The 24,319-nt window shown below is 42.4% G+C and overlaps 1 protein-coding gene across 1 annotated transcript; it reads left to right on the top strand.

The window, feature by feature from the left end:
• The first annotated feature begins 1,075 nt into the window (after window positions 1–1,075).
• LOC308316861 (NACHT, LRR and PYD domains-containing protein 1-like) lies at window positions 1,076–23,644 on the top strand. Its single transcript, XM_080765649.1, has 10 exons — window positions 1,076–1,137; window positions 1,346–3,185; window positions 5,625–5,801; window positions 6,712–6,840; window positions 8,329–8,390; window positions 16,208–16,471; window positions 19,514–20,722; window positions 21,381–21,413; window positions 21,961–22,201; window positions 23,443–23,644. Exons 2-10 carry the CDS (start codon window positions 1,429–1,431, stop codon window positions 23,447–23,449), a joined length of 3,879 nt encoding a protein of 1,292 aa, XP_080621775.1. The 5' UTR covers window positions 1,076–1,137; window positions 1,346–1,428; the 3' UTR covers window positions 23,450–23,644.
• Window positions 23,645–24,319: the final 675 nt, after the last annotated feature.

Genomic DNA, 24,319 nt, shown 5'->3' with positions numbered 1-24,319 from the left:
ACAGCCAAGTTTTAAGCACGACTATTCACAGCTTCTTGTTTACAATCTGCAACCATCGACATGTATTCTATTCACAACTTCTTGTTTACAATCTGCAACCATCAACATGTATTCTATTCACAGCTTCTTGTTTACAATCTGCAACCATCAACATGTATTCTATTCACAGCTTCTTGTTTACAATCTGCAACCATCAACATGTATTCTATTCACAGCTTCTTGTTTACAATCTGCAACCATCAACATGTATTCTTAATCATCTTGACATAAACTCATGAAAGAATATATACTGCATCAACAATGTGCTTATATGTGTATCTGAAAATCTACAATGAAAGTAAAGCATTTTTACCATCAAGATCTCTTTGAAGAAACCCCACAAACACAGTGTAACCCTTGACCCCCAGAAAATGGCACTCTTAAAGTAACCGTGCCACCTGGTGGATTTACATAGAACTGCAGGCATATTTGCCACTGGGCTACATGTAGGTACATATAATACATATTGTGTTCATGTCCACAGCGTTGTGACTGAGCAGAACCCTGGACTGAAGACACCCAATCAAACCACACCTGGACTGAAGACACCCAGTCAAACCACACCTGGACTGAAGACACCCAGTCAAACCACACCTGGACTGAAGACACCCAGTCAAACCACACCTGGACTGAAGACACCCAGTCAAACCACACCTGGACTGAAGACACCCAGTCAAACCACACCTGGACTGAAGACACCCAGTCAAACCACACCTGGACTGAAGACACCCAGTCAAACCACACCTGGACTGAAGACACCCAGTCAAACCACACCTGGACTGAAGACACCCAGTCAAACCACACCTGGACTGAAGACACCCAGTCAAACCACACCTGGACTGAAGACACCCAGTCAAACAACACCTGGACTGAAGACACCCAGTCAAACCACACCTGGACTGAAGACACCCAGTCAAACCACACCTGGACTGAAGACACCCAGTCAAACCACACCTGGACTGAAGACACCCAAAGAGGAAAGGAAAGGTACTATGTTTACCCAGGGTAACTGGACTAAGCTCAAGAACTTGTTTACAGCCAGGCCCAGTCAAACCACACCTGGACTGAAGACACCCAGTCAAACCACACCTGGACAAGGTAAAATATGCTAATACATTGGATGTTCTAACTATTGTCTGTATCAACAATTATATTCAAGTGCAAATAATGAAGCTAAACAACTTTAAATTACTAGAAAAAAATCAACTGGTAGCCTATTGTGTTGTTATTTTGGCTGTATTTCTTAACAAATTGTGCCGTAAAGGTGTATAGTTATAATAAAACATACATTTTCTTCTCATTTCAGATGTCGGTCTGCAGGTTGATTTGAACGATTATAAGGTCAGTTTGAAGGTCAGTTTGGACAGTCTTGATGGAGTGAAAAACCACATGACGGAAGAGTCTGGAGACTCCGTCACCAGCACCTACTCAGAGCTCTACATCTCAGCGGGACAGAGTGAAGGGGTTAATAGCCAACATGAGGTGATACAGCTTGAGAGAACTTCCAACATGAAGACCTTCCATGACGATGCAATCGACTGCTGTAAAGTCTTTAAGATCATCCTCCCTGGCAGAGAGGAACCCAGCCAAACAGTTCTGACCAATGGCATCGCTGGCATCGGAAAAACATTCTCTGCGCGCAAGTTTGCTCTGGACTGGGCAAGAGGTTTGGAGAATCAAGATATAGATCTCCTGGTTCCCTTTTCATTCCGGGAGCTGAACTTGGTCAGAGATAAGCGGTACAGTCTTCTGAACCTGATCCATGATTTCCACCCAACGTTAAAGAAGGTCACAGCAGAGCAGCTCGCTGCCTGGAAAGTTTGCTTCATCCTCGATGGCCTCGATGAAAGCAGGTCTCCGTTGCACTTCGACACAAATGAAATCATCTCTGATGTCACAGTGACATCATCGGTGGATGCTCTGTTGACAAACCTCATCAAGAGGAATCTGCTCCCCTCGGCCCTCCTCTGGATAACCACCAGACCCGCAGCAGCCAATCGGATCCCTCCTGCATGTGTTGACATGGTGACAGAAGTGCGAGGGTTCACAGACCCCCAGAAGGAGAAGTACTTCAGGAAGAGATTCAGTGAAGAGAAGCTGGCCGACAGAGTCCTCTCACACTTGAAGACATGGAGGAGCCTCCACATCATGTGTTACATCCCACTCTTCTGTTGGATCATTGCTACCGTTCTGCTGGACATGTTGAGGACACACACCACGATAGGACAGCTGCCCAAGACCCTGACTGAGATGTGCTGCCACTTCCTGTTGGTTCAGACAAACACGAAGAAGCAGAAGTATGACGAGACTCATGAGGGGGAAAAAAGAAAAAAGAAAAGAAACAAAAAAAAGAGAGAGAATCAACAGCAGCTCACTAAGACTGACAGGGATGTTCTTCTGAAGCTGGGCAAGCTGGCGTTTCAACACCTGAAGAAAAGTAGCATCGTGTTCGACCAAGAAGACCTGGAAGAGTGTGGTCTTGATGTGAAAGACGCCGCGCTGTACTCAGGAGTGTGCACACAGATCTTCAAAACAGAGAGTGTGCTGTTCCAGAAAACGGTCTACAGCTTTGTTCATCTGAGCATCCAGGAGTTTCTGGCTGCAGTCTACCTGTTCCACTGTTTCACACAGAAGAACATGGAGGTCCTGAACACATTCCTGGGACATAGACCCTACAGGAACACCATCTCAGACTTCCTGGAAGCTGCTATCAAAAAATCCCTGGAGAGTAAAAATGGCCACCTGGACCTCTTAGTCCGCTTCCTTCATGGCCTCTCACTGCAGTCCAACCAGAGTCTGTTAGGAGACCTGCTGGGTCACATAGGGAACAGTCCCGAGGAGATCCAGAAAGCCATCCAGAACCTGAAGAAGATGTTAACTGATGGTGACGCCTCTCCTGACAGATGTATCAACATCTTCCACTGTCTGATGGAGATGAACGACCACTCATTACATCAGGAGATCCAACAGTTCCTGAAGTCAGAGAACAGATCAGAGAAACTGTCTGAGACCCAGTGTTCAGCTCTGGCCGTCATGCTGCAGATGTCAGAGGAGGTTCTGGAGGAGTTGGACCTGGACAAATACAACGCATCAAAGGGGGGGCGAAGGAGACTGGTCCCAGCTGTGAGGAACTGCAGAAAGGCTCGGTTAGTAGTCAACACATTGACTTGACTGCCAATCACGTCATGTTACGTCGCATCGAATCCATGGCTTGACTGCCAAGCATGCAGTATTGTGTCTTATGGTCTTTTCAGTGGATTAGTATAGATGGCGCTCTTCATCAACGTACTGTATGAAGGATGCTAGGTTGCTAGGCAACAGATAAAACCAGAAATGAACCAGAAGTGAAAGTCTGCCTCACGTCCGCCTCAATTTAAACAGAAATGTGCTTTGGATAAAAGTGATACATATATGCACCATTTACAATGACGCAGCATTTTATACAGCCGGTTCCATGTTTTCCCAATCTCAACCCTGTCTGCATGCACAGGACTGCTTCAATGTCAACCCTGTCTGCATGCACAGGACTGCTTCAATGTCAACCCTGTCTGCATGCACAGGACTGCTTCAATGTCAACCCTGTCTGCATGCACAGGACTGCTTCAATGTCTTCACAATAAAAACATGCAGTTTGGAAAAGGATTAAGAATTCTGTGGCATTCCACAGCAATTCTTTCCAAAATGTAAAACAAATTAATTAAATTAATTTGGTTAATGGTAATGGAGAAATTGTAAAAGTTGTAACTTTATTAATCCCAAAGTTATTCCCAATAGGAATAAAGTCTGTTATTCTATGACATTTAGAATAAAAAAATGGAAAATAACTAAAATAGTTCAAAATATTGAATGATGAACTGGGGGGGGGGGGGGGGGGGGGGGGTCGCGAGACATGGCCAAAGCATCCCTGGGGTCCCCGGCCAAAAAGGTTGAGAACCCCTGATCTATTCCACAATACTGTTTATGTCTGGATAACTAGATGGGAGATGTTTTAGTTAACTTCCATGACAGTGAACTAGGTATCATTTGTATTGATAATCTCTTATTTAATCTGCATTTACAGACTTGTTGGCTGTGATCTCAGTAAGACAGGTGTTGAAGCTGTGTCTTCAGCTCTCAGCTCTAATCCTTCCCATTTGAGAGAACTGGATCTCAGTGAAAACGACCTGCGGGACTCACGACTAGTGGAGCCGCTCTGTGCTTCACTGAAGAGCCCACACTGTAGACTGGAAGTTCTAAAGTAAGATACATTTACCACTTTTATTATGATCACTTCTGTTTTATTATGTACTGTATTATGTGAATATAATATGAATGCTGTGGTGAGAATGTATTAACCCATTTTGGGCGGGAACCCTTTTTGGTGTTTTTACAATCTGATCTCAGGTCAAAATAAGCTTGATGGTGAGACATGGTAGGCGAATAGGAGAAAAAAGTGAACTAATAGCTATCACAATGAAACTTCTCCAGTTGATTAATTATATTAAGACTAAGATTTTTTGTATTACTGAAATGATATGTTTAAATATGCAAATTAGGCATTATATGCACTAATTTGCATACATTCCGGGACGATAAATCTGAAGATCGGATAAAGCCAGGTTCAAAAGTATGGTTTAATTTTGTTGACATATTAGAGACAAAGACAATTAGGGGATTTTCGATATCTCTAATTATCACTCCACAAATCAAAAAATAGTGTCAACAGGCATAAAAAAAAACTAATTTTTGACATGTTTTACGAATATAATGTGATGTAAATCAGGCTGTGAATGATAAATCAACGGACCCTTCTGTAAGTTCCTGCAGAATATATTTATGAATAAGACTGTAAAGTTGTGTGCATGTGACTGTGTAGGTGTATGTGAGTGCAATTGAAGTGGAGATTCCAGGTATGAGGAAAACTCATTTTCAGAAAACGGCCTTTAAAGATTTGTATTGTAAAATTCCAAAACGTTTTATTTGAAGCCACTATTATGAGACAAAATATCTCATCCAAACCTTGGCAACAACATATTATGCCATATATCATTAGAAAGGTCTGGACCTCGAGCTGACTGTGGTTGGATCCAAATATGGTCACTTCCTTTGTACCAACAACCAATCATGAAAATAGAGAGGGTGGATTTTCACCCAGCAAAACGAGCTGTCATTGGCTAAAATAAACTACTAAAATAAACATCTAAATCTGTAGTTTGAATGTTTATTTTGCTTTAGTTTGAAAGAAAACATGTTTAGGAAGCAAAATAGCACAAAATTGAAAAATCATGATTTTACTTGCCATGTCTCGCCTTAAATGCTTGTTCCAACCCGTCACTTATGTTCTTAGTTGGCCGCTAAAAAAACAAACATCTGAGAGGTTAAGATCTTCTTTTTCATAATATTGGGGGAAATCAAACTAACATTCAGTCTTCATAGTCTTTGATATCTAAATTGTTATCTTCCTGTCATTCTGTGCTGTCATGGTGTTGTCTATTCCACACTCTAAATACTAGATAACTAGATTTGTTCCAGTTAACTTCCATGACAGTGAACTATGGTATCATTAATTTTGTATTGATAATCTCTTATTTAATCTGCATTTACAGACTTGCTGGCTGTGATCTCAGTAAGACAGTTGTTGAAGCTGTGTCTTCAGCTCTCAGCTCTAATCCTTCCCATTTGAGAGAACTGGACCTCAGTAAAAACGACCTGCAGGACTCAGGACTAGTGGAGCTGCTCTGTCCTTCACTGAAGAGCCCAGACTGTAGACTGGAAGTTCTAAAGTAAGATACATTTACCACTTTTATTTTGATCACTTCTGTTTTATTATGTACTGTATTATGTGAATATAATATGAATGCTGTGGTGAGAATGTATTAATAAGCTTGATGGTGAGACATGGTAGGTGAATAGGGGAAAAAAGTTAACTAATAGCTATCACAATGAAACTTCTCCAGTTGATTAATTATATTAAGACTAAATTTTTTTGTATTACAAGTTTTCTGAAATTATATGTTTAAATATGCAAATTAGGCATTATATGTGCTAATTTGCATACATTCTGGGACGATAAATCTGAAGATAAGATAAAGCCAGGTTCAAAAGTATGGTTTCATTTTGTTGACATATTAGAGACAAAGACAATTATCACTTCTGTTTTATTATGTACTGTATTATGTTAATATAATATGAATGCTGTGGTGAGAATGTATTAATAAGCTTGATATCATGGTAACCCAAGCCTATGTGCCTGAGTAGAAAATTACCCCAAGCATGTTTCAAAGTGTAAAATCTCTTTAAGGCGAATGTATCGGCTACTTCACCATATAACAGAGTTTCTCACAACGCGTTGAGGAGTTTGTAGATCTGCTATTTTTGTCTTGCGACCCGCTGTAGCTACGCCACAGTTATCAAGTTTCTTAACCCATTCTGACCTGAGATCAGATTCTAAAAATGTCTTCTACATCCTGACAGTTTTCATTCTGACCTGAGATCAGATTCTAAAAATGTCTTCTATGTCAGTCGCTCTTCGATTAAAAAAAATAGCAGACCTACAAGCTCGTAGCGCGCCACTCGGTGGCGCGCTATGTCCACGACAAATCCGATATTTTATAATTATTAAAAAACGGCGAATTAAACATTTATTAATGAATTCATTAATGTATTTATGTATGTTTTAATCTGGTGTTTCAGACTGGCTCACTGCAGCCTGTCGGAGAGATGCTGTGAAGCTCTGGCCTCAGCTGTAAACTCTAATCCCTCCCTAAGAGAGTTGGACCTGAGCCTCAACGTGGTGAATGATTCAGTTCTGGAGAACTGCAAGTGAGTAGACTTGGGCTGTGTCCATGTTGGACAGTGCAGTGTTTCCCTTAACAGTGTATCTCTGACACAAAGGGACCTATCTTGCGTCAGGGGCACTTTCTCCGTAATTTGGGGATTTAGCATTGTGTAAGAGGCGTTCCCCCATTAAATTAGCTATCTTATGAATGTCTAAATCCTTAAAACACCTCCGCTACCCGTTACATTATGCATAGGTGTGGTTTGGGCGTTACGCAACTTAAACCAATCAGTGTGCCAGGTACCATAATCTATTATACCTGGAGTGAACCTTATGGAAGAGCAACGCATGCTGCCTTGGAATACATTTAAATTAGATACAGAGGGTTGTTGTGTGTGTTCACATTACGGGTGGTTTGAAGACACGATTTCCGTTGTCCTAAACCTGTGTGCATAAGATAGCAAATATAGGGAAGGCGCATCAACACGCGTACAGACACACCTCCAGCCGCAAACATGTATAGTGGGTTGTGTGGCCGCAAGATAACGTTTACGCATAGTGGAAGCTCCTAAATGAGTAATTCACGTAAAGTGTTTAATGCTTGCGGGTAAGGCATGGGATACGATACAGCCCAAAGTCACAAATCATGAGAAGAACAACAATGCAGTGCCTCAAAGAAACTCTAGGATAGCAGACGTAAACAATAAACATCTGTCTAAACAACAATATATGTGCATCACGAAGGTATAAAAGGACAGTGGAGTGCTATAGAGCGCCGCAGTCCCCGCCCCCTTTCAGAAAAGCGAGTGGCCCAGGAAGTGAAAGCCCCATGCATTCTGCCATCGACACTTTTAATATAATTTATTTAAAGACGGTTACGCCGCGGACAAAGCCAATTCGGATCGTGACGAATCATGACAATGAACACAATATTTTGGGACGATCAAATCATTAGAAAGAAGAAAAGAAAGTCAGGAGACAACACTATTTGTTTTATTTTTCGTCTTATAAATTATTTGATCGGCCCAAAATATTGTGTTCATTGTCATGATTCGTCACGATCCGAATTGGCTTTGTCCGCAGCGTAACCGTCTTTAAATAAATTATATTAAAAGTGCTGATGGCAGAATGCATGGGGCTTTCACTTCCTGGGCCACTCGCTTTCTGAAAGGGGGCGGGGACTGCGGCGCTCTATAGGGGTTAAGGTGGAGTCTGAGGAGGTGATGAGATCCAAACTGGGCAGCAGTGAGTATGTCTGGATGAGCTGCAGGGCCAAGATAATGACAGGAGAAACACTGTAGTGTCAGCTAGTGGAGACGTTGTGTTAGACAGTCAGACATTGATGCATTGTTGTTCTACTTCCTACAGAGTGAAACACTGTAGTGTCAGCTAGTGGAGACGTTGTGCTAGACAGTTAGACATTGATGCATTGTTGTTCTACTTCCTACAGAGTGAAACACTGTAGTGGCAGCTAGTGGAGACGTTGTGTTAGACAGTTAGACATTGATGCATTGTTGTTCTACTTCCTACAGAGTGAAACATGGAGGAGAAGATTGGCTTACTAATCCTCAACTGAGTCAACTCATTACAAAACGTGAGTATCTGTCTACATTAACATTTTATATTTTATACACTGTATACTTGGTTGATGTTCTCCTGAAAACTCTTGTGCTCTCTACTCTCTGCTCTTGGCCTGGTCCTTAACACATCAAGATGAGGTCATGTGGTCTGACAGAAACAATGGGCCTCATTCACTATCCTGGTTGTAAACAACATGTATTTCGTCTATATTGGCATAAGTTCAGTTCTGACGTGCGATGCATGAAAGGTGGTGCAGAGCCGTGATGTGTGCAGATCACAGGTGGATCTCGTTTTGGTTTGAAAGTCACAGGTGATCTCCCGTGTCGATCATTGGCATGGTTCCACGCTCCATTTAACAACATACAAGACAATCGGAAATATAAATCACACCTGTGTGAACTGAGCGGTGCAACTATACATTTACTGTTATAGTTACTGTACTGCACTGTGCTCTGTACTGTATTGTAGTGTACCCAGATAACAAAAGATGAGTGAATCAACGTTGTGATATTAGTCAGCCATGATGGTTGCAATCAACATTGATGCCAGGTATTGAGAAGATGTTGAAAGTGCTCGCTATGATCCACATTGAAATAATGTTGCACTTCCAACCAATTGTGACAATGAATCAACCTTGATTCAACTATGATATAATCAACATTGAAAGAACGTAGAATTGCATCAACATTGATTCAACTATGCATCTATCCATCCATTAACATTGATTCAACTATACATCCATCCATCCATCATACATTGAAACAATGCTATTATTAAAGGGCCATTTCAACCTTCTTCTGTATGCCTAATATGTCAAATTAAAAAAATAATATCAATTACAAAATGAATGTCAAATTAAAAAAAAATATATCAATTACAAAATGAATGGTATAGTTCAACAAGGAACACACCAAAGTAGTCTAGTCAGTGATATCACTAATAGACAAGTTTGGAGCTACCACCGCAGAAGAGTAAAATGATTATTTTTTAAATGATGCATAGAAAATGCTGAAATGGTCCATTAAGTATGCTATACTGCAGTGGTTCTCAACCTTTTAATACAAAGACCCCACATTGTCATATTTTGAGCCTCTGGATTGGCCATTTCCAAAACAATTAAAGAAACCAAGGTTTGAGAACAGCTGCTTTACAACATTCTCTATGAACAAAAACAAAACAGACCATTATTCATTTACTTATTTATTAGATTAAAACACATAGATAAGTGCACATCCAATTCCCAGCATTTATTTTGCTACACTGAATTTGAAAATTTTGATTATTACAAAACATACAGTAACCACTTCAGTCCTATACACAGCTCAATGAGTCACATTGTGAGCTTGTAGAGCTGCAATTTTCAAAAGATTACTCCTTGAACGACCCCAGTTCAACATGAACCAAAAACAGCCCTGAAAATCCAGGGGACAATTAAATAAACTTCCTCCCCAGTTCAACATGAACACCACATTAACCGTCCATCCATTTGTCCTGAAACTCCAGGGGACAAAGAAATCAGGCAGTCCTTCAGAACCAATAGGACCCCAGTTCAACATGAACGAAACAAACAGTCCAATGATCCATCAAACCCACTGGCTGCTTTAGAAGAGATTTTTACATTTTTGACGTTGGGTTAAGACTTTAAAGACCTGTGGGTGTGGGAACCTTGTCTTTCCTGGGTACCCCGCCACTCCTGTCGGGTGCATAACGCAGCCACTTCTGCAGAGCATCCTTGTACTGCAATTCTGTCAACTTGCGGTCAAATTGACGAGCAGCCGCTGAAAAAAAGAAAACAGGCGTTACTAAATTAAAAATAAAGCTGCAGTTCCATTCAAAGTGACATAAATGTCCATTGTGTACTAGGTTCAGACGGGAACCTACATACAATTGAGCCACACTAATTCTAGTTCATTAAATAAATGTCACAGTTTGTCTACTCTGTCTCAGAGGAGGGCAGTGGACAGTTCTGAAACTTGCCTACCAGTGACATTCTTAACTGTACACAGGCACAGAACACCTCTGAGATGCAGAGCGAGTAGACAAATTTGTGCAGTCCAATTGTGAGCATTAGAGCAGTAGTTATCAGCCTGTGGGTCGGGACCCCCACATGAATATGGGGTGTCCCCAGATGACAGTGAAGAATAATGAATACCTCAGAAATTAAAAAGTAATACCATTAGAAAAGTCAATTTATACTATAAAACTGGTCAAACATTGGCCAAATCAATCACTCCTGCGGTGTCAATCAGGCCGAGAAAGTGAAAATAGCCAATCTACAGAGTCAAATTGAATGCCTCAACAACAACTCTAAGTATTTTGATGTGCAGACTCACCAAAAATGCAGTCCTGAAGTAGGGTGTCTTTGAAGGCCCTCTTCTCTCCCTTGCCAGCCCAGTTGAAAACGCATGCCAGGTTGTTTGTCAGGGTGGCGCCAACCATTCGCCGGATCATGTTCTCACTATTGGTCCCTCCGACTAATGCCAGGCGTGCAATCTTAACAGAGAGATAAAATAGTTAGTGTACAACGTGCCATGTCAAATGGACAAAGTAGTGCATTAAGATTTCTATTTCTATTACATGAGCATTAGTTTCAAATATGAAACAATGCCAAAAATTGGCAAAAGAAAGTCAAATATTGTCCAAGAAAGAATAATTGCACGGCGTTCTAAGGCTCACCATCTTGTGACGCACTCCCGTTGGAGAGAGGCAGATTGATGGGGAAGGGCTGCTCTCGCTGGGATTCAGGAACTCCTCGGACATTCAATGTGGACTTTGCCATTTCAGTTTTGATGAATTGAATGTCCCTCCCCATCTGCCTCACCTCCATAAGTATCTCTGCCAGCATTTTAGTGTTTTTCTGGGAAGAAAGGTCTTGGAAGAAAAACAATTTGACATTAAATTTCAAGGATAGATTGACCATTTTTAATCAAATGACACCAATGTCTGCACCCCTCGCTTATAGTAACCATTAAATGCTTAACAAAGACAGTAAAGACGAAGGGACATGTTAGTCAATTCAGATGTCATCAGAAAGATTAAGACGTTGATCAGAAAATGATACTTGCCTTGCAACATCTGGCTGGGTTCCCCTCCATGCACTCTTCTCTGTGGTGTTTCTGGCGTTGAAGCTTTAAGAAAGAGACAACATGGGATCAGACATGGCATTGCACATAGGTCATTGTGTAATTCCGTGTGTGTGTGTGTGTGTGCGTGTGTGTGTGTGTGTGTGTGTGCAATATATAAATGCACCATTTATAAACTTGACTTACACAGAGACGATCCAACCCCTAGTGTCCTGTGCCGATCCAACACCAGCGCCCGTAGTGTCCTGGCTGTGACTGCACACAGAAGACACACAGCCAAATTACAATATATATAAATGCAGCATTTATAAGCTTTTTTTTTTTAAAGAACCATGGTTTAAAAGTAGTTCTAAAAGAACACATCTACAAGCTCAGAGCCTCATTATAGCAACATCATACATAGTTATGAAACTTGACTTGCAGTCTGAGACCTGTTGAGACGATTAAAAACCAGCCTGTCCTATGACTGCACAAACAATTATTTGTATAGTGTCTTAATAACATTTATTTTTATACCTACACAATATATCATTTCACCATTTATAAGCTTTTCAGAAAGAACCATTGTTTAGAAGTAGTTCTTAAAAAAACAAGTTCACTATAGTAAATAGCCCCATATGTGCCCTCTCCCTACGCTCATTCTGAGCTACAGAATGAGCGTAGGGAGAGGGCACATATGGGGCTAGGAGGTACCGCAGCTTTGTTCATAAATAAATGAAGAACTGCTTCACCGTGGTGCTGGTTACATCAATGCTTATGTAACAATTAAAAACGCTAATAATATATACGCGTATATGCACATATAAACAAATTAAATAAGTTTTAATCGCGAGTTGTTAGCAAAATGGCGGCGATAACATGAATAACTAGCATGCTAGCTACTATTGGATGCACAGTTGCACAGTAGACCTACAAGCAACCGACTCCGGACTAACTTTCCACGGCACGGGGTCCAGGGATAATTACAAAAAGTTAACATGTATTTAAACGATAACAGCCATATGATGGCATCTGAACGGGATAAAACAATAGTAGCATGGCTCAACAATTAGACATTATTAGCCAGCATAAAACCTCGGACTTTACGGCATGATAATATACAAACGTAAACAGTGGAAAACAAGTGGTGGTATAATAAATGATATTCCATAACGACTTACCAGTTTGTTTCTTGTTTATTTCACACGCCGTTCAGCCACGTTTCCAAAAGTTCCAGTGCTACTGCAAACCTTATAGTTAAGTTATACTCTAAGCTGCAAACGGCCGCCCGCCAGGCAAATTTGAACTGACTCAATAAATCCCGTGAGATCTCGCATGGTCTCGTTAACGCCCCCCACCCGATGACAACCTGCCGGATGGTCACGTGATTCAGTATTTTAAAGCGATGTTTATAGTTTATTTAATTTTATCTTCCTCCAGTGATTTTTATGTAAATATGTATTTATTTATTCATTCATGTATTATTTTGTGCCGACCAAAATGACAAGAGCACCGTATTGAATTAATACATATTTAATTATTTGATAATGTAATGTGGGCCATGCGATGTGAAAACCTATAGGAGTCAATAAAAATGAATCAAAATTAAATGATCCAAGCTGATATCGCTTCTGTCGTGCATTTTATACATGTATGGTATTGTATTTTAATAAACATAATTATTATTTACTTTTTGTAATTCATTTTGAGCAAATATTGAGAACCACTGATACAGAAACATGAGGTTTTTCATTTTCAATAAAAGAAAATAGCAGCTCCTCTCCCTCCCCTCTCCTCCCCTCTCCTCCCCTCTCCTCTCCTCCCCTCCCCTCCCCCCCCCTCTCCTCTCCTCTCCTCTCCTCTCCTCTCCTCTCCTCTCCTCTCCTCCAGAAACTGTGAAGACACAAAACAGACCTTTAAAACATTTTTTTAATGTTATTCTTTCGTACAAAAGACGTATTCTTCATATTTAGAGCATGCCGAATCCAATGGCGTCGGTCTGGACTTTCCACGACGTTTGCAAAGGTCAAAGTTCAGCCAAAAGACTGCAACGGTGACCTTTGGGGCCTAAAAAAATGGGCCTAGGGTTAGATTTGAGGTTCCAAAGGTCGCAGAAAAAAACCGAGACTATCACGACGACCGTCTCGTCTCCGCGATCGCAGAGATATAAGGCTCATCACGAACAGACTTACGGTCATCGACGTCGGCGTGCGCGAACGTCATACCTTTTCTTCACTAGAACGTCACAACGGTAAGGCCTTCGGGTCTGATTTTCGGATATGTTATAGAGCTCCCAGAGACGCACACGTGGATCTATAGAACGTCCTCGGGCGACCTTTCTAGGAGGTGGGGTCTTGTTTCACTTTTTCAGTCAGGATGCTGTTAAAGTCTATGGGTATATGAGCTGTCTGATGGACACAGCCAAAGTGAATGACGTTTTGTACGACTGTCGGAGGTGTACATCAAAGACACCAAACTGTTCGTCTGGGCAAGCTCTCCGACATATCCGAACGTCGGACCGTAATGTTTTATCGTTGGCGCGTTGTCGTGCGTCAAAGTCGGCAAATTGTAGGCCTTCGTTCAGGGCTACCGCCGCGACTGTATGTCAGTTTGGCCCGAAACTTATACGGCTGCGATCGGGGCCGCGACCCGGTCACAGTGATGGTCTCGGTTTTTTTCTGCGACCTTTGGAACCTCAAATCTAACCCTAGGCCCATTTTTTTAGGCCTCAAAGGTCACCGTTGCAGTCTTTTGGCTTAACTTTGACCTTTGCAAACGTCGTGGAAAGTCCAGACCGGCGCCATTGGATTCGGCATGCTCTAAATATGAAGAATACGTCTTGTGTACGAAAGAATAACATTAAAAAAATGTTTTAAAGGTCTGTTTTGTGTCTTCACAGTTTCTGGAGGAGAGGAGAGGAGAGGAGAGCAGACCTACTGTAAGCTCGTAGCGTGGCACTACGAGCTTGCAGGTCTTCATTTTTTTTAATGAAGAACCTCAGTGGTTCTCAATATTTCGAGCTTTTAGGTCTGCTATTTTTGAAAAATGAAAAGTGAAAATGAAAAACCTCATGTTTCTGTATCAGTGGTTCTCAATATTTCGAGCTTGTAATTGAAACTATAGGATTGAAACAATGTCAAATCATTGTAAGGCATTTCAACATTGAAAAATCACCATCTATAATACATTGATTCAATTGAATCAATCAAACGTTGAAATGATAACTGTAATTAGACATTGAATCAACATAGGTTTTTCAACCTAGGTCCCCCCCCCTCCCCCCCCCCCATCACAATTGAAACCATAGGATTGAAACAATGTCAATTAATTGTAGGGCATTTCAACATTGAAAAATCAGCATCTATAATACATTGATTCAACAACAGCTTTTCAAACGTTGAAATGGTTAACTGTAATTAGACATTGAATCAACATAGGTATTTCAACCTCAACCAAAAATAACCAATCTGACCAAAAGTCAACGTTGAATTAACATCTTTTGCTATCTGGGTACTGTGCTCTATGCTGTACTTTGATTATTTTGGGGGGGAAATAGTTCGTTACCGCGTGTTAGACGACACTTACACAGAGAGACAGACAGGTACACATAGAGACAGACAGGTACACAGATATACAGACAGGTACACACAGAGACAGACAGGTACACAGAGAGACAGACAGGTACACAGAGAGACAGACAGGCACACAGAGAGACAGACGGGTACACACAGACAGACAGACAGGTACACAGAGAGACAGACAGGTACACAGTAACACAGAGAGACAGACAGGTACACAGAGAGACAGACAGGTACACAGAGAGACAGACACATAGAGACAGACAGGTACACAGAGAGACAGACAGGTACACAGTAACACAGAGAGACAGACAGGTACACAGAGAGACAGACAGGTACGCAGAGAGACAGACAGGTAGACAGAGAGACAGACAGGTACATAGAGAGACAGACAGGTACGCAGAGAGACAGACACATAGAGACAGACAGGTACACAGAGAGACAGACAGGTACACAGTAACACAGAGAGACAGACGGGTACACAGTAACACAGAGAGACAGACAGGTACACAGAAAGACAGACACATAGAGACAGACAGGTACACAGTAACACAGAGAGACAGACAGGTACACAGAAAGACATACACATAGAGACAGACAGGTGAGTGGAGGGGGGGCGTCCCCAGATGATTGTGGGGGGTCCCCAGATGGCCAAATTGGCCAAAAATGTCAAATACTGTAAGAAAGCTGAAAATATTGTGAAAATAGCAGATCTACAAGTTCACAATGCCTCAAACTAAATGGAATGCCTACAATTCCAAGTGCTTGTCAATGTTGATTATTTTGGGGGGGTCCTCAGTTCAAACTGGACGTATATGATTATTTTGGGGGGTCTCCAGTTCAAATATGATTATTTTGGGGGGTCTCCAGTTCAAATATGATTATTTTTGGGGTCCCCAGTTCAAATAAAATCACACTGTAGAATGTCTCTGACAGTGACGATCTTCTTTGTTACATTTTAATTGTATCGAGTCTTAATTTAGTCGACTAAGACTAGACTAAGACAAAATAATGTACAAATGACTAATATAGGACTAAATCTGTTGCCAAAATTAATACTGCAGTGAGTTTGTAGATCTGTGTGTGTGTGTGTGTGTGTGTGTGTGTGTGTGTGTGACTGTGTGTACATGCTAGTGTCAGTCAGTGAATGATGTATATAATGTTTACTGTGTGTGTTGTTTTCTCATCAGATTTCCAGCGTCTCACACTGGACTCAAACACAGCACACCGTAACCTCTCTCTGTCTGAGGACAACAGGAAGGTCACACTGGGGTCACGACTGGAGTCACGGAGGTCAGGGGGTCAGCGTCCTCCTGATCACCCAGACAGGTTTGATTACCATGAACAAGTTCTGAGTTCACAGAGTGTGACTGGACGCTGTTCCTGGGAGGTAGAGTGCAGTGGAGAGGTTCAGATAGCAGTGGCTGACGGAACAATCGGCAGGAAAGGAGATGGTGCTGACTGTTTGTTTGGAGGGAATGATCAATCCTGGCGTCTGATCTGTAATGGTGAATATGGTTCCAGTTACTCTGTCTACCACAACGGACAGCTGACTGACCTCCCTGTCAGTCCCTCTAGAGGCTCCAACAGAGTATCGGTGTATGTGGACCGTCCCGCTGGGACTCTGTCCTTCTACACAGTGTGCTCTGACTCACTGAGACACCTGTACACCTTCCAGACCAGGTCCACTGGACCTCTCTATGCTGGGTTCTGGTTATGGACTTCCCTCTCCTCCTCCTCCTCAGCGTGTCTGTGTGAGCAGTAAGTATAATGGACACACACACATTTAATTCCAGACCACGTCCACACACACACACACACACACACACACACACACACACACACACACACACGTAATTCCAGACCAGGTCCACTGGACCTCTCTATGCTGGGTTCTGGTTCTGCTCCTCCTCAGCGTGTCTGTGTGAGCAGTAAGTATAATGGACACACATTTAATTGTAGTCCTATTTCAGTCATTTGTACATTATTTAGTCTTAGTCTAGTCTTAGTCGACTAAATTAAGACTCAATACAATTAAAATGTAATAAAGAAGATCGTCACTGTTGGGTGAAGTGTTAGAGTCCAACCACCAGGGGGCAGAATGTCTTAAAGTCTCCACAGTGTGATTTAATTTCAACTGAGGACCCCCAAAATAATCATATTTGAACTGAGGACCCCCAAAATAATCATATTTGAACTGAGGACCCCCAAAATAATCATATTTGAACTGAGGACCCCCAAAATAATCATATTTGAACTGAGGACCTGCCATAATAATCATATTTGAATGTATGCTATCATACGCACTTACTTTAACCCATTTTGGGCGGGAACCCATTTTGGTGTTTTTGGTGCATCATGTCGTGCTTTAGCTATTGAAAAATAGCAGACCTACAAGCTCATAGCGCACCACCGAGTGGCGCGCTACGAGCTTGTAGGTCTGCTATTTTTTAAAGAGCGAAGAGCAACTGACATAGAAGACATTTTTAGAATCTGATCTCAGGTCAGAATGGAAAACTGTCAGGATATAGAAGACATTTTTAGAATCTGATCTCAGGTCAGAATGGAAAACTGTCAGGATATAGAAGACATTTTTAGAATCTGATCTCAGGTCAGAATGGAAAACTGTCAGGATATAGAAGACATTTTTTTAATCTGATCTCAGGTCAGAATGGAAAACTGTCAGGATATAGAAGACATTTTTAGAATCTGATCTCAAGTCAGAATGAGTTAATAATAACGCTATCGGATGTACAGAGCACGAGCTGGAACAACATATTATTTTCAGATGGGGGTCGGCGGCCAATTACATATAATTGTTGGGGTCCTTGACATGAAATATTGAGCACCACTGATACAGAAACATATAGGTATTTCAGAAAACTGTCAGAATTTAGAAGACATTTTATACATTTCGACGTCAGGCCTAAATGGGTTAATTTTTTTAACAAGTTACAAGAGAATGGAGCTTTCCGGGCCATTTGAATCACTATAATTCATCCTCCAATGTTAATCTACAGATTAATGAGAACCTTTGTGAACCTGTACATATTTATTAATGAATTTAATTGAGGAAACCCAAAATAATCATATTTGAATTGAGGAACCCCAAAATAATCATGCAAAAGGAGAGGAGACTGGAGCAACACGGACATTTGGAGCCTTTTATTAAGGTGCTGAGTATACAAAACGACTAACGTTTCGACCTTGCGGTCTTCATGAGAGTACCTGACTCTGATGAAGACCGCAAGGTCGAAACGTTAGTCGTTTTGTATACTCAGCACCTTAATAAAAGGCTCCAAATGTCCGTGTTGCTCCAGTCTCCTCTCCTTTTGCAACTTTGATGTCCCTGCACCTGTGAAGCACCGGATCAGCCGTTTTAGGCTTGAGGCGCGTTGGTAGACTCCCTTTGTACCCAAAATAATCATATTTGACATGGGGACCCCCAAAATAGTCATATTTGAATTGAGGACCCCCAAAGTAATCATAATATGCCCCCCCCCCCCCCCCACACACACACACACAGCATTATGTCACTCAAAGTTAACATTGGAATCTATAATTTTATTGATTGTGTGTGTGTGTGTGTGTGTGTGTGTGTGTGTGTGTGTGTGTGTGTGTGCGTGTGCGTGTGTGTGCGTGTGCGCGTGTCTCTAGACTCCATCATTCCAACATGGACACAGTGAGGACAGAACCCTCTAGACTCCATCATTCCAACATGGACACAGTGAGTACAGAACCCTCTAGACTCCATCATTCCAACATGGACATAGTGAGTACAGAACCCTCTAGACTCCATCATTCCAACATGGACACAGTGAGGACAGAACCCTCTAGACTCCATCATTCCGACATGGACATAGTGAGGACAGAACCCTCTAGACTCCATCATTCCAACATGGACATCGTGAGGACAGAACCCTCTAGACTCCATCATTCCAACATGGACATAGTGAGTACAGAACCCTCTAGACTCCATCATTCCAACATGGACATAGTGAGTACCGAACCCTCTAGACTCCATCATTCCAACATGGACACAGTGAGGACAGAACCCTCTAGACTCCATCATTCCAACATGGACATAGTGAGGACAGAACCATCTGCTCTGCACAATAATCACAGTGACTGAACATCAGGAAAGACACTGATCGTTTCCTGTCTGCTTTGTTGTGTCGTTCAGAGCCATTTTAGGCTAGGCCCTGCCCAAAAACGTCGGGTTGGGTCGGGTTCGGGCAGAAATTGACAACTCTACTGGCAACGCATGTTATAACATCGGCCAAAGAGTCAGGACTCAGCCAGCAGTCAGTTAGCAAGGATATTACATCTGTATGAGCTGACGCTGTGGAAAAGTCTTGGGTTCATCTTTGTCTAATTACTGATTTTATTTTCCCTTTCTCTATATTCTCTGTAGGGTACGATGCCTTTGCATGGCGAGATGGAAGAATGTCCTGTTACAGAGTCACTGTCCTCTCTGGAAATTCATGCTGTTACAGAGTCACTGTCCTCTCTGGAAGTTCATGCTGTTACAGAGTCACTGTCCTCTCTGGAAGTTCATGCTGTTACAGAGTCACTGTCCTCTCTGGAAGTTCATGCTGTTACAGATTCACTGTCCTATCTGGACATCCAAGATGAAACTGAGCTTATTTCACGCTCCAGTGGTTTGAGGATAGAAGAATCCGTCTCCCTGCCTGGTTCTCACAGCTTACCGTCACTGAGCCAAATCCCACGTCTAGAGAACAAGACGGCTTTCAGAGCAAAGCGCTCCCGCAGTGTAAACGATGTCACACTACTATTGGACAATACACAGACATTTACACCCGACATCGTTCTTGTGGAAAACAAGGAACGCTACAGGTTCCACTGCACCCACGCTGGACTGTTCCAATGCAGCGTGACCGGCCTGGGGTTGAAGATGGAGACAGAGGGAGAGGTGACTTACGGGACAGTCCCGTGGCACCGGGGCCTTCTGTCCCAGCTGAGCAAGAGGCCCGCGGGACCACTGTTTGACATCAAAGGTCCTCAGGGGTCCGTGTGTCAGTTGCAATTTCCACACTGTGAGATCCTCTCCACGGGTAGAGGCAAGTCCTTGTCTGTTGTCCACGTGGTGGATGATGACGGCGTTGAGCTGATCAAACCCTGTGTGGTCACAGAAACTCATGTTATCATAGATGTAACCGGGTTGTCTTTATTTGGTCTCATCATGGAGAAGCTGTTCGGGCCCAGGCCTATCCGGGCACTGGTGTCACTGTTTTATATGCCACCGATTGAGCATGATGATGACCCCATGTCAACGCTGAATGTACTGCTGCTACCCAGCAATGTGGTGCTGAGTGACGTGAAGAAGGAAAGGAAGGAGATGCACGGAGAAGAGAGTTACATCGAAAAGCCTCCCTGCGAACTAATCCCAAAGAAGAAATATACCCTCTCCACCTCGCATCGGGATGATGCCGTCGTCATTGAACCACACAGAGCAGGCTTTGAAGTCGACGAATCGTGCTATCACAATTACATCTCCACGTTTCAAGTGACTTTAAAGAAAAGGATGAAGATGGTCGAGCTGCTTCTAAGGGACTGCGACACCTCTGTCTGTGCGTGGGAAAGCTGCGTTGACTTTTCAGCTCCTGCTGTGAGAATACAACAGAGCCAACGCGTTCAGCGCACAGCGAGTCTCGCAGCAGAAGACACCCTCTCACCCAAATACGGTGAAATGGCACAGATTGGCAATTCAAATATACACACCTAGAAAACACCCGATCTCACTCTCCCTCACGCGGTGAAATAGCAATCTGTCGCGGTCAAAACAGTAGTAGTGTAACATGTAGGGATTGTGGGGGTTTATGTATAAAACAGTAGTAGTGTAACATGTAGGGATTGTGGGGGTTTATGTAGGGACTTAAACAGTAGTAGTGTAACATGTAGGGATTGTGGGGGTTTATGTAGGGACTTAAACAGTAGTAGTGTAACATGTAGGGATTGTGGGGGTTTATGTAGGGACTTAGTAGTGTAACATGTAGGGATTGTGGGGGTTTATGTAGGGACTTAGTAGTGTAACATGTAGGGATTGTGGGGGTTTATGTAGGGACTTAAACAGTAGTAGTGTAACATGTAGGGATTGTGGGGGTTTATGTAGGGACTTAGTAGTGTAACATGTAGGGATTGTGGGGGTTTATGTAGGGACTTAGTAGTGTAACATGTAGGGATTGTGGGGGTTTATGTAGGGACTTAAACAGTAGTAGTGTAACATGTAGGGATTGTGGGGGTTTATTTAGGGACTTAAACAGTCCGTGCTATTTCACCGTGGTGAGATGGGCCTCGATGCTTCCTTTCTGTTCATAATTTGAACACTTTTATTTCTTGCAGCACAATCTACAGGAGCAGCTGCTTCCATACCAGGTGAGTCTCTAGCTTGTAGATCTGTTGTTACTTCCATACCAGGTGAGTCTCTAGCTTGTAGATCTGTTGTTACTTCCATACCAGGTGAGTCTCTAGCTTGTAGATCTGTTGTTACTTCCATACCAGGTGAGTCTCTAGCTTGTAGATCTGTTGTTACTTTGGATGTTTTAGCGTGACGCTGTAGTGAGGTCAAGTAGGACGTTAATTCATGAACAAACACGTTTAAATAAGGAGATAAGAGATTTCTGCAGCAACGATCTATAACGATATCTATAAGTTAACGATATCTATAACGATTTCTATAACGCACACACACTGTGTGTGTGTGTGTGTGTGTGTGTGTGTATGTGTGTGTGTGTGTGTGTGTGTGTGTGTATATATATATATATATATATATATATATATATATATACACTACCAGCACAAACTGTATCACTTTATTGCAATTTTTAGAATAAGAATTGTTAGCTCCTATATGGCACTTTCCATTTTAAAACAATGTCAAATGAAAACCAACAACTCAACGTTCAATCCTCCTTAACTTCAGAAAAACACTTTGTGGACCAACATCGGCGTTTCCTGGTTGACAAGGTGAGGAACGTGGGTCCCATCCTAGATGTACTCTTTGAGAAGGACATCATAAACAATGAGGGCTACAGCAATGTGGAGTCCAAGCCCAACACTCAGGGCATGATGAGGGCAATCTATGCTCTCCTGACCTCCAGCAGAGGCAGAGACACTTTGCACAAAGCTCTCCAGGAATACGAGCCTTCTCTCCTTGAAGATCTGTAAGTCATTTGCATTTAGTTAACCCATTTTGTGGCGGGGGCGGGAACCCCTTGTGGTGTTTTAAAGCATTATGTTACTGTATACTTTAGCTGTTGAAAAATGGCAGATCTACAAGCTACGAACTTGTAGGTCTTTTTTGAAAAATCGTGAGAATGTGCCTCGAATCTTTGAATATATATTATTACAGAGTGAACATTTTAACTTCTGGGGAGGTCCCTGGAACAACATATTATTTTCAGATGGGGGTCGATGGCCAATTACATATAATTGTTGGGGTCCTTGACATGAAATATTGAGCACCACTGATACAGAAACATATAGGTATTTCAGAAAACTGTCAGAATTTAGAAGACCTTTTATAAATTTCGACGTCAGGCCTAAATGGGTTAAATTGTTTTTAGAGAAGTTACAAGTTACAAGAGAATGGAGCTTTTCGGGCCGTGTTTTTTGAATCATTATAATTCATCCTCTTGATTCCCAAGAGCCCCACACTTTCATTACAATGTAATGTAATCTACAGATTGATGAGAACCTTTGTGAACCTGTACATATTTATTAATGTACGATCAGCCCTTAAAACAAGGCTCCAGACTTCCCAAAACAAACTGGTCAGGCTACTACTTGGCCTCACTACCCGAACCCACCTCACCCCTGCCCACTTTGACAGGCTGGAATGACTTTGGGTTGATGACATAGTACAACATCTTGCAATGGACTAAGATACCCATGTACCTGTCTAAATACTTCACTAAGATACCCATGTACCTGTCTAAATACTTCACTAAGATACCCATGTACCCGTCTAAATACTTCACTAAGATACCCATGTACCTGTCTAAATATTTCACTAAGATACCCATGTACCTGTCTAAATACTTCACTAAGATACCCATGTACCTGTCTAAATACTTCACTAAGATACTCACGTACCTGTCTAAATACTTCCTTAATGTCAATGAAGTCCACACCCACAACACCAGAGGGAGTTCAACAAACCATGTGCAACCCAGATTCGGCACAAGCAAGGGATTAAATTATTTTCGCTCCTATGCCACCAAAATGTGGGACGCCCTACCAACGGTCATTAAGACATGCGAATCCCTTGACTCCTTCAAAACTGCCCTCAAAGGGCGCCTACGGACGGCTGCAATTTGAAACTGGCCCCCGTAAAATCTGAATGTGTGTTTCTGCACAGATATGGTTATTCACAGCAGCGGTGTTGTTCTTCTTCTCCTGTTAGGAAGTAAGTGATGCTGTTGATGGACCAGGAGTGCTGTGCTTCCCTGCGTGGCCACCAGATGTCCCCCTTCGCCGTCGTGTCCATATTGCCTGTGTCTCAGCCTTTGTCATTCATGGGATTTGGGTGGGGGGGGGACGCACGCACATTGTGATTGGCCGGAATGAGATGGTGTACAGTATGACGACGAGAGCGCCCCTCACTTCACACAGGTGTTATTTTTATTGCTCTGTAAAGCTCTTTGAGCTGAACTTCATGTCATGAAAAGTGCTGTACAGATACATGTATGTAAATGTAATGTAATGTAGATCATTATTAAATATCACTGTCGGATGCATTCATGGATGTTTGATTTGTGACATTTCACACAAACTGTAACTCACAATAATGCCAAATAAAGTGATTTTACAGGACTGGACTTGGACTAGACTAGAAGTTAATGGTGTGCATTGTGTAACGATATGAACAAATCATATTTACTTATGGATGTGTTGTGTATCGATCTGTGTTGTTCGATTCATGGGTTAATTAGTCATGTTTGGACTACATACGCCCTACCAACAGTCATTAAGACATGCAAATCCCTTGACTCCTTCAAAACCGCTCTCAAAGTCCTCTTAGTGTGCAGTAGCTTCAGGGTAGGGTCGCTCAGTGGACGACCCCAGCTTCAGGGTAGGGTCTCTCAGTGGACGACCCCAGCTTCAGGGTAGGGTCTCTCAGTGGACGACCCCAGCTTCAGGGTAGGGTCTCTCAGTGGACGACCCCAGCTTCAGGGTAGGGTCGCTCAGTGGTCGACCCCAGCTTCAGGGTAGGGTCTCTCAGTGGACGACCCCAGCTTCAGGGTAGGGTCTCTCAGTGGACGACCCCAGCTTTAGGGTAG

Source organism: Protomyctophum bolini, assembly GCF_963924005.1.
Source record: "Protomyctophum bolini genome assembly, chromosome: 6".
Taxonomy (NCBI): Eukaryota; Metazoa; Chordata; class Actinopteri; order Myctophiformes; family Myctophidae; genus Protomyctophum; species Protomyctophum bolini.
Note: the sequence above shows the minus strand (reverse complement) of the source record. Positions and strands in the feature narration are given on the sequence as shown.